The 12,135-nt window shown below is 36.2% G+C and overlaps 1 protein-coding gene across 6 annotated transcripts in view; it reads left to right on the plus strand.

Annotated features, from left to right (window-relative positions):
- Positions 1–12,135, plus strand: part of PRKG1 (protein kinase cGMP-dependent 1) — a 1,295,238-nt gene that overhangs the window by 1,263,900 nt on the left and 19,203 nt on the right. For all 6 annotated transcript variants that reach the window (XM_034930587.3, XM_063607406.1, XM_003806332.6 and 3 more), the window contains 2 exons: positions 4,401–4,540; positions 5,444–5,533. In XM_034930587.3, coding sequence (XP_034786478.1) covers positions 4,401–4,540; positions 5,444–5,533 — 230 coding nt within the window. The remainder of the gene's footprint in view (positions 1–4,400; positions 4,541–5,443; positions 5,534–12,135) is intronic.

Genomic DNA, 12,135 nt, shown 5'->3' on the forward strand with positions numbered 1-12,135 from the left:
TCTAGGCTAGTCCTTGGCAAGAGGCAGAAGAAAAATATGCACTCCTGTTCTCCTCTTTTGCTGGCTGATCTCTTTCTCTACTCGAAAATAATTTCATAGCTCTAACCAACTTGCTAAAAAATCATCATCATCATCATCATCATCATCATCATCTTAAATGGACACAAGTGGACTTTGTATAATTAATTTAGACAACAGGAAAAATAAAAAGCAAACTAAATGTCACCTTACAATTCATCATGGATTAGGTTTTTAAAAATATTTTTATAATAAAACATAGTATCTTAGGCTCAACAAATACAAATGGCTATAACTGACTCAGAGTTTATATTGAAAAAAATTTTTGTGGCCAGCCCTGTAAGAAGGTAATAGTGTGGTTCAGCCCCAGACCTCAATAGGTTGTTATGCTCTGTGCAATTTCTCAATATCTTTGCATTCATGGAATTCTAGTTGAATCAGAATCAATTAGAAAGATTCAGACAATAATAATAAATAGCTATTACAATTTAAAAGAGACTTGCAAGTTTTTTCATGATGAGAGTTTTACTTTTACTCATTGTAAAAGCAAGGTATGAGGATTGTTCAAAAGTTAAGCAATTCAAAAAGTAAAAAGAAGTAAAAATCAACTAAAATTCTCCCTAAGGAAAAATCATTGTTAACGTATTGATGAACACATTTCTGATTGTCTCTTCATACATTTATTTCACATATAGATGTGTGTGTATATATATACATATGAATGTATATATACACACTAACATACAAACACACTGTGAGATCATAAAATGCATGCTGTCTTGCAATCAGTATCTTTTATTCATATATATGTCTTGGTTATTTTTCCGTAATGTTAAATATAATTCTAAGTCATCATTTTTACAGTTGCATTGCATGGATATACCATAATTTATTTTTCAAGCTCCTCCTCTTGCTAGAAATTTAGATTGTTTCTAAATTTTTCCATTAGAAACAACGTTGAATTGAACATTCTTGAATGATCTTTGGGAAGTTGTTGGTTTACCAGAAGATTTCTGATGAATATGTTACTTGGGCTTTATGGAAATAATTAACTTCAACATTCTCCACTGTCTCTGTTGAGTTAGCTCACACCAGTGGTCCTCAGGTACCCCGACTTTCTGGTTAGGATCCTGAGTTCTGTGAGTCTTGTAGCATTCTGGTTTAAATTGGAAGTGGAGATTCTAAGGGCCCTGCTCTAAGGAGCTCATGAGATCTTGTACAGAGTGCAAAGAAGGAAGATGATTCTAGACCCAAGGACTGTTTCCATGCAAAGTAAAGGCAAAGCAGAAAGCCTCAGTAGGTTAGCAGTATAGTTCTATAAACTTTTTGTAATTAATGCTTTTTAAATTGGCAACTAGTAAGCCTGACTCCCAAGAATTTCTGTAGTTTTCTGTAGCTTTTACCTATCTCTTATGACATCTACCACCCACCAGCTCTCATCATCCTCTTTCTACCCCACTTGGCTTCTCCTTGCAATATTCAAGCAATCAGGTATCTCAAACCCCTAACACATGGAGGTCCCTGGAAGTGCCTAGGAAAATGTCAGTGAGGCTTTGGCTGTTCTCCCAAATCACATGCCTAGCATAAGTTAAGCTTAAAGGTAATAGAAATATTGTTCAGTTTATCTCACAGTCCATGAGTTAGTCGATTCCGTTAAACTCTGATTTGCAAAGTATCAATCACTATGCGTTTAATTGGTTTTGTATTCAGCTGAAGGGAAGCAGCATATACTGGAAATAGCTTGGGCCAAAAAAAAACCTGAACATGAATCCATTTCTGCCACTTGATAGCTCTGTGACCTTGGGAAAGATAGGAATCATTTTTGGAAATCAGTTTGTTCCTCTGAAAAAGCAACATTTGATTTGCCCTATTCAGTAGAGATTGCTGGGTACAAGCAGAGTCCATCAATGAATGCCCATTTGGTGGCGCGTTTTCATTTAGGATCATAATAACTGTGGTATTTGGTATTATCCTCAGCTAGAACTAGGGCTCAGAGCAGTTAAGCAACTAGCCCGAGAGAGACTAGTTGCTTAGACTGAGAGGGACTAAGTGGAGTCATAATTCAAGTCCAGACCTGTGACTATAAAGGCTGAATTCTTTCCTCCTACCCTGTGTACAAGTATAAAAAAAAAAATCTGTGTTATCATCACTAAAGAGAATAATTTTTTTAGTAGTCATTTTTGAACAACTGCACAACAGTCCTCACTAGTTTAACTGGGTATGACTCTGAAGAGGGAATATGACTTTACTTCTTCTTCTCTGAATTGTAGTACTCTAACATAGCTCATTTTTCATGCCATCTTCCCTAGCTTTCCAGATTTCTTTTAGAAGTGAGTTTTCACATTTTGTGTTTTATTTTGAGTTACTACTGAATTTATTTGTAGCACACTAATCTGTCATCTTTGAGTTTCACAGCCAGAGTACAGGGTCTTTGGCTGTTAAAAGCATTTTCAAATACCCATTTTTCCCCCTACCTGTCATACTGATTCACAATTGCTGGCAGCTAACCGAGGCCCATTTATTTGCAGTATCTTCATGCTCCCTCCTAAGGAACTTGCCACATTAATATCCTCGAAGATTGAACTCAATCTGTACATGTGTGCAGGAACAAGACACTTAAGACCTTCGCTATCCCTGCTGATGAAGCAGTAAATAATTAACGACTAAAGAGGGGACAGCCATACTTCAGCTGAAAAGCAGAAACAGCATGCCATGTTATTTCCCCAAGGTTACATTACTCCCAAATAATATGGGCTGTTTGGTATCATCTTGAGGATTCTACTGCTTGAGAGCACTAGATGATAATGTCCTTACATTGCTTTTAAGTAATTAGCTCTATTACCTCTCTTGTTTTTGTTACAAGTCACCTTCTTGAAATTTCTTGTAAAACCATAAACAGCACCCTGTCTGAGTAAGGCATTTGGAAGATCCATGCCTCCTCTGGAGCCGCTGGGAGCCATGAGGGCTGCAAGAGAGGCATGGCACATTGAAAGATATTAAGGCTCCAGGTCTTCGCAGTTATTAGAGAGTAAAGTTTGAGGTCAAAGGAACTAAAGCCATCATGCTTGTTTGAGAAGAAAAACAAATGGTTTTCAAAATCTCCTGAAAAAATCTTGTTACACTTTTTTTCTCTTTAAACTGTAGGGAGGGAAAATTCTGCAAGGTTAAAAAGAAGAAATGAATACAGTCAGTACTGAAGAAATAACAGTCTGCAGTCTCAGCAGAGACTAGGGTCCACCACTCAAGTTAAAAATTAGAAATGTTAACAACAGGTGCTGGAGAGGATGTGGAGAAATAGGAACACTTTTACACTGTTGGTGGGACTGTAAACTAGTTCAACCATTGTGGAAGTCAGTGTGATGATTCCTCACAGAAATCACCATTTGACCCAGCCATCCCATTACTGGGTATATACCCAAAGGATTATAAATCATGCTGCTATAAAGACACATGCACACGTATGTTTATTGCGGCACTATTCACAATAGCAAAGACTTGGAACCAACCCAAATGTCCAACAATGATAGACTGGATTAAGAAAATGTGGCACATATACCCCATGGAATACTATGCAACCATAAAAAATGATGAGTTCATGTCCTTTGCAGGGACGTGGATGAAGCTGGAAACCATCATTCTCAGCAAACTATCACAAGGACCAAAAACCAAACACTGCATGTTCTCACTCATAGGTGGAAATTGAACAACGAGAACACATGGACACAGGAAGGGGAACATCACACACCGGGGACTGTTGTGGGGTGGGGGGAGGGGGGAGGGAAAGCATTAGGAGATATACCTAATACGAAATGACAAGTTAATGGGTGCAGCACACCAACATGGCACATGTATACATATGTAACAAACCTGCGCGTTGTACACACGTACCCTAGAACTTATAATAATAATAAAATTTTGAAGAAAAGATAAAAAAATTAGAAATGTTTGTGGATTAGAACTAAAGAGGAAGAATATAAAGACCCATATAACCCTATTTTTGGCCATCTTTACTGAAATAAAATTGGAAAAGAAGTTTTTTTTCTACACTTTTGACAGAAGAACTATAAAATGTATTCAAACACACTCTATGAAATGAAATAATAAAACTAGAACTAAGTACATTTTCCCTCTTCTAATCCACATGTGAACACAATTAATTTGGAATCAAGTTAGTTAAAATTCAGCTAATTCAGAGCATGAGATTGGATGATAGCTGTGAGCCCTGGATGTTAAACCCAGCTCTACCAAGGATTTACTGTGTGTTTGACTTGGGAGGTGGCTGAGGTTCATTTAAGTGCTCCATGTACCCGTTAATTTGGGGATAATAATGCACTCTTACAAGTCTATGGGCTTTTTCTTACTCTCTTCTCTCTTTCTTTAAGGTCCAGTTGAAAAGTGAAGAATCCAAAACGTTTGCAATGAAGATTCTCAAGAAACGTCACATTGTGGACACAAGACAGCAGGAGCACATCCGCTCAGAGAAGCAGATCATGCAGGGGGCTCATTCCGATTTCATAGTAAGGTAAAGGCTCCATGCCAGGGACAGGCGTACCCAACTCCAAGTGACAAATCGACCACAAAACCCTCTGCCACTTGTGCTCACTGTTAACACATCTCGTATGCACAAAGAAACTTATTTTTAATCTAATCTTAAGAAAGTTTTGTTTGATTTCTAAAAATAAAGTTCTGACTCTATTCTTTCTTTTAAAGAGAATCAGTGTCTGAAAACAATATGTTTTCCCAAAGGAGGTACCAGAGTTTTTTAACATTCCATTTTTATCTTTTTTTAAATCCCCAAACTCTACATAGACCTTTGATGCTTAAAAGACAAAATATCCAAAATCAAACTATTTAACCTTTAATTATCTGAATATTTTTTGAAGATCCATAAAAATGAAATGACAGCTGACCATTCCACCTCAGTACTAATAAATGGATAATGGGGAGATTTTTATATGTGGAAGCAGCTTTTTGTAGTGAATTTTCCAGTGGCATTTACTGAAAACAAGATGTAACATGAATTTGAGCGAATAGCATATGAAATTTATACATGTCTGAATCTGTAAAGTTTAATCCACTTTATTTCCATTTTCACTGCATGTTGATGACCACTAAATGTTGCCCCAAGGGTCTATGCTCAAAACATTACCCAAACTGGAATGGAAAGAATCCCAAGAAACCCTCTTTGTCCATAATCATTATGATTAATCCATTTCAAGGGAGAGATTAGCGCCTTAGTTTATTCTATTAAAATCCTATTCATGAGCCATTGGCTTCTTTTCCCCATGTGTGGGCTTAGATCTCTCTCATTCTGACAAAATTTTGAGCTTGGCAAATCAAAACTATAATCTGGGCCCCCCAAAATTGCACACTTGTAAAAGACAGTAATGTTTATAATCTTTGTTTTCTTGTTTGCAATTTACAGACTGTACAGAACATTTAAGGACAGCAAATATTTGTATATGTTGATGGAAGCTTGTCTAGGTGGAGAGCTCTGGACCATTCTCAGGGATAGGTAGGAGATTTAAGAAATTTCTATGATGTCTCTAAAAACAGTTGCCCATGTTGGTCTATAAGAAGAGTTAATATAATAAAGTATAATAATCATATTTATACTTTACACATGCTTATATTTCAATATTTAAAGTAAGCACAGGGCATAACCCACTATACACATATGATTTACTGTACATATAACAAAACTCACTTTGTAACTAACAATACAGGCTTAGTCGATCATAAAAATGGTACATAGCAAAATATATACATGGCCTTAGTTTTGCATGAATGTTAGAATTAGACAGCTCTGTAGCTGGAATTCAATTCATTGCTTTAGCAGAAAGAGAATTATAGTTATTTTATAATTATAATTTGAATTAACTATCAGTTTAATTGCTCTACTCTTTTTCCAGATAGGCAGTTTGCCTTTTGTGACATTGTGAATTTTTTCCAAAGTAATTTTTCCCTCTACCTTTACATTGCTCTTTGGTTTCAAAATGAACAAAAGTTTCCAGCCATCTCTTTATCCCTTGGCTAGTCTTAGGAAAAAGAAAAGAATCCACTTATAAGCAATATTTCATGTAAATTATCTGAGTTAGATTTACCTTCTTACCCTTCCAGGGCAAGGAAAGTTTGTCTACATGGTGCTTGTTTGTTCTAATCATGCAAATTCATTGTCTTAATTTTCCATCTCATATTTAGATAACTAGCAAATTATCTAATTATCTTCTAATATAATTTATCCTATAAAATGTCTCAGGAGATCATTTTGATTATTTTCTATGAATGATTTATTGATCATACAAAAGTCATCTTTGTTCTTTTGAACACTCACATTTAGACATCTGTATTTTTCTTATTTGTTTGAGTCCTGCCCCCCAGACTCTCCTTCACAGGGTAGCATCCTTCTGAAACTTAGCTATAGGTAGCCCTGATGTATATAACCATGTAATGTTTTTATATTTGTTACTTTGCAGATACCCCAGAATAAGACAAGTGGTTCCTTATGAACTGTTGATTTAAATTCTCATTCCTAATGGTGTTCTTATGGTACCTTCATATCTTTGTACAACAGGCCCTTTCGTGTTATTCCCATGGCCTTTCTTATATATGCCAAATGGATTTCTTGTTACCACATTGTATCCTATTGCATCGGTATTTTATTTCAATTCTTAAATTTAAGGTTAAAAAAGCATAAAAGGGAATGTAATCATGTTGGCATTAGGCGATAAGGTTAACATCTATACTAAGCTATTATATCATAGTGTATATATTATGTATTATTGCTAGTTAATATGTACATAGAGATTATATACCAGGCATTGTGATAGAGGCTGGGGATCCAGTAATAAACAAAACAGATGTGGTCTCTCTCCTCAGAATGTATAGTTTGTGGCACAAAGTTAATATTTTAATCTGTGAGTTAACATTTGGCATATCTAATGTGTTTCTACTGTATTATATTTGACTTGATATTTCAATTCACTGATTTATTTGAAGTCTTCTACTTTTTTTTCTAATTAGAATAGAAGAAGATTTACAGGTGGAATTAAACATGAAAGCAATAATAAGCCACAAAGGGAGAGCCCAGCTATCCCTCTTATAGCTTATATTTTTTAAATTTTTTCATAAGTTATTGGGGTACAGGTCATATTTGGTTACGAGTAAGTTCTGTAGTGGTGATTTGTGAGATTTTGGTGTACCCATCACGCAAGCAGTATGTACTGCACCATATTTGTAGTCTTCTATCCCTCACCCCCCTCCGACTCTTCCCCCCAAATCCCCAAAGCCCATTGCATCATTCGTATGCCTTTGTATCCTCATAGCTTAGCTCCCACATATCAGTGAGAACATGTGATGTTTGGTTTTCCATTCTTGAATTACTTCATTTAGAATAATAGTCTCCAATTTCATCCAGTTCCCTGCAAATACTGTTAATTCATTCCTTTTTATGGCTGTGTAGTATTCCATCATATATATACATATATATATACATGCCATCATATATATATATATACACACACACATGCCATCATAGATATATATGCCCTCATATATATATCACAGTTTCTTTATCCATTCATTGATTGATGGGCATTTGAGTTGGTTCCATGATTTTGCAATTGTGAATTGTGCTTCTATAAACATGAGTATGCAAGTATCTTTTTTGAATAATGACTTCTTTTCATCTGGGTCAAATGGTAATTCTACTTTTAGTTCTTTAAGGAATCTCTACACTGTTTTCCATAGCAGCTGTACTAGTTTACATTCCCTCCAGTAGTGTAGAAGTGTTCCCTGTTCACTCCATCCACACCAGGATCTATTGGTTTTTTTATTTTTTGATTATGGCCATTCTTGCAGGAGGGAGGTGGTATCACCTTTTGGTTTTGATTTGCATTCCCCTGACCATTAGTGAAGTTGAGCATTTTTTCATACGTTTATTGGCCATTTGTATATCTTCTTTTGAGAATTGCCTATTCATGTTTTAGCCCACTTTTCACTGGATTATTTGTTTTTTTCTTACTGATTTGTTCGAGTTTGCTGGAGATTCTGGATATTAGTCCTTTGTCAGATGTATAGACTGTGAAGACTTTCTCCCACTCTGTGGGTTGTCTGTTTACTCTGCTGACTGTTCCTTTCGCCATGCAAAAGCTCATCAGTTAAACTAGGTCCAAGCTATTTATCTTTGTTTTCATTGCATTTGCTTTTGGGTTCTTGGTCATGAAATATTTGCCTAAGCCAATGTCTAGAAGGGTTTTTCCAATGCTATCTTCTAGAATTTTAGTAGTTTCAGGTCTTAGGTTTAAGTCCTTACTTAATCCATCTTGTGTTGATTTTTGTACAAGGTGAGAGATGAGGATCCAGTTTAATTTTCCTACATGTGGCTAGCCAATTATTCCAGCAGCATTTGTTGAGTGTCCTTTCCCCATTTTATGTTTTTGTTTGCTTTGTCAAAGATCAGTTGGCTGTAAGTATTTGGGTTCATTTCTGGATTCTCTATTCTGTTCCATTGGTCTATGTTCCTATTTTTGTACCAGTGCTATGCTGTTTTGGTAACTATGGTCTTATAGTATGGTTTGAAATCAGTTAGCGTGATGTCTCCAGATTTGTTCTTTTTGCCTAATCTTGCTTTGGCTATGCGGGCTCTTTTATGATTCCATATGAATTTTAGAATTTTTTTTCTAATTCTGTGAAGAATGATGGTGGTATTTTGATAGGGATTGCATTGAATTTGGATTGCTTTGACAGTATAGTCATTTTCACAATATTGATTCTACCCACCCATGAGCATGGGATGTTTGTGTCATTTGTGTCATCTATGACTTCTTTCAGCAGTGTTTTGTAGTTTTCCTGGTAGAGGTCTTTCAACTTCTTGGTTAGGTATTTTCCGAAGTTTTTGGTTTTTTGTTTGTTTGTTTGCAGCTATTGTAAAAGGGGTTGAGTTCTTGATTTGATTCTCCACTTGGTCACCATTGGTGTATAGAAGAGCTACTGATTCTTGTACATTAATCTTGTATCCAGAAACTTTGCTGAATTCTGTTATCAGTTCTAGGAGCTTCCTGGAAGAGTCCTTAGGGTTTGCAAGGAAAACGGTTATATCGTCAGCAAACAGTGACAGTTTGACTTCCCCTTTACCGATTTGGATGCCCTTTATTTCTTTCTCTTCTCTGATTGCTCTGGCTAGGACTTCCAGTACTGCGTTGAAGAGGAGTGGTGAGAGTGGGCATTCTTATTTTGTTCCAGTTCTCAGAGGGAATGCTTTCAACTTTTCTCCATTCAGTATTATGTTGGCTGTGCCTCCCTCAATTTACAATTGGCAATAAATCTGCACAGATTGCAACATACTTCAGGTTCATACACTCACTGATTGTTGTTACTCGTCAATGAAAAAGGTGAAATATTTTGATGAGAGATGCTTAGCTCCTGTTACATTCTGATATCCAAGAACTCAGTTTATGACAAGTTGACTAAACATTGTGATTAAATTTTAATTTGAGTCTATCAATATTCATAAATAACCTTCTATTTCTCTCAAATTGTCATCTAACTGCCATCTAGCTTAAAACAACCACCCATCCCCAAAGAGGGCATAAGGGCCTTATCTCTCACTGGTTTTAATTGAAATGACACAGCTGTCAAGACATAATTCATTATTTCAAAGAGCTATATAAGGCAAGTGATTTATTTCTTTAAGTAACTCTCTAAACTATTGACGAAACAGGGTTTCATTTGTTTTAAATCAAATTTACATTGTCATTTCCAATTCTAATAGTAATTTTTCATTGTGAGTCACCTCAGTGTTATGCTTTGTGACTGCTTTCAAGATGTCTATTTTAAAATCCACAAGTTATCTACATCACATGTTTAGTGATGGGACAGTGTGGCGCTGGTAAACATTTGTGTGCATGCATTGTATAGATTTATCAAAGTTTGAGACAAGGTTTTCATTTAATTTTCAAAATCGGTTACAAATATATTTATATGTGAAAGATACTCAATATAGATGTGTTGAAGGAATGGAAACTAGATTTCTAAAACCCTCCACATTCCAAAATGACTCAAAACCAGAGAAAACTGGAAACAAATAGAGTTGTCAAGAACTGAGGACCCTAAGATGTACAATTTGTGGTCTGTTTGCTTCATGGTGAAAAAGGGAGAGCTTTGATTGGCAGGCAATACAAGGGTAATTTTGGCCCATGTGAGAAGCATGGGGAAAGTGAAAAGAACAGAGATTAGCAGAGGATTCTTCAGAGTTGATTTGTGGCAGTTAGCCTTGGCAGTCAGAAGCACTTAAATAACAGAGAGGATTGGTGTTCCAAACCCCCAACCTCCACCCTGAAAATACTTCATCCCTATTCTATACTATGTTAGTTAATTTTACTATATTAAGACATAGTAGCTAAAAAATAGTTTTCTGGTGCTCAATCATAGTGGCTACTATTACATTTAGTGAGCACAAGTTGTGTACCAGGCACTTATTTTCAGTACATGCATTATTAATTCTTTGGATCTTCACAACAACCCAGTGAGATAGTTACTGTTATTAACCCCATTTTGCACATGAGAACACAGAAACACAGAGACATATAGTTAATTGCTCAAGAACAAACAGTAAATGGAGTCTGGAGTTGAGCCCAGGATTCTTGCTTCAGGGTCCATATTCTAACATATAGCCTCCTCCCATGAATTTGAGTTTGTATTAGCATTTTTCCGTCTTTCTGCTAATGACCAGCTTATTCAGAATATAAGTATAATATTCTGCAGACATTTCATGAGAAATTGATCTCTCACCTAAGCATTTACTCTCATTACAACATTCACAATGCATTTGTCCATTTGATTCCATTACCAATTGACTATTAAGGAAGCAGAGATATGTTGCCCAGAGTCACAACTGTAGAAATAATCTCCTCTTCTACTAACAGTAATCAGGCATTTGTAAGCTTTCAAAAAGGCCCACTCAAATCACAGTTAGACAGTCCTGATGTAAATGAGTAAACAGGCAACCTACAGAATGGGAGAAAATTTTTGCAATCTATCCATCTGACAAAGGGCTAATATCCAGAATCTACAATGAACTTAAGCAAATTTACAAGAAAAAAAACAGACAACCCTATCAAAAAGTGGGCAAAGGATATGAACAGACACTTCTCAAAAGAAGACATTTATGCAGCCAACAGACACATGAAAAAATGCTCATCATCACTGGTCATTAGAGAAATGCAAATCAAAACCATAATTAGATACCATCTCTTGCCAGTTAGAATGACGATCATTAAAAGTCAGGAAACAACAGATGCTGGAGAGGATGTGGAGAAATACGAATGCTTTTACACTGTTGGTGGAAGTGTAAATTAATTCAACCATTGTGGACAGTATGACAATTCCTCAAGGATCTAGAACCAGAATTATCATTTGACCCAGCAATCCCATTACTGGGTATATACCCAAAGATTATAAATCATTCTGCTTAAAGACACATGCACATGTATGTTTATTGCAGCACTATTCACAATAGCAAAGACTTGGACCCAACCCAAATGCCCACAGTGACAGACAGGATAAAGAAAATGTGGCACATATACACCATGGAATACTATGCAGCCATAAAAAAGAATGAGTTTGGCTGGGCATGGTGGCTCACGCCTGTAATCCTAGTAATTTGGGAGGCCAAGGCGGGTGGATCATGAGGTCAGGAGGTCGAGACCATCCTGGCCAACATGGTGAAACCCCATCTCTACTAAACATAAAAAAATTACATGGGCATGGTGGTGCGTGCCTGTAGTCCCAGCTACTTGGGAGGCTGAGGCAGGAGGATCACTTGAACCCAGGAGGCTGAGGTTGCAGTGAACCGAGATTGCGCCACTGCACTCCAGCCTGGGTGACAGAGTGAGACTCCATCTCAAAAAAAAAAAAAAAGAACAAGATATATAGTTTGAAATAAAATAAGACCATTCCCTTTACTCTTTCATTTTGTTTTGTTTTGCTTTGCAATGCTCTCCACTGAGAAGGGATTTAATTCATAGATAGCAGTGTAGCTAAAGCTATATATTAATTATATATACACAGATGCTTACTCTTTAAGGTAAATAATCTCTTCAAATGAAAGAAACATGC

This window comes from Pan paniscus, chromosome 8 (assembly GCF_029289425.2).
Source record: "Pan paniscus chromosome 8, NHGRI_mPanPan1-v2.0_pri, whole genome shotgun sequence".
Classification (NCBI taxonomy): Eukaryota; Metazoa; Chordata; class Mammalia; order Primates; family Hominidae; genus Pan; species Pan paniscus.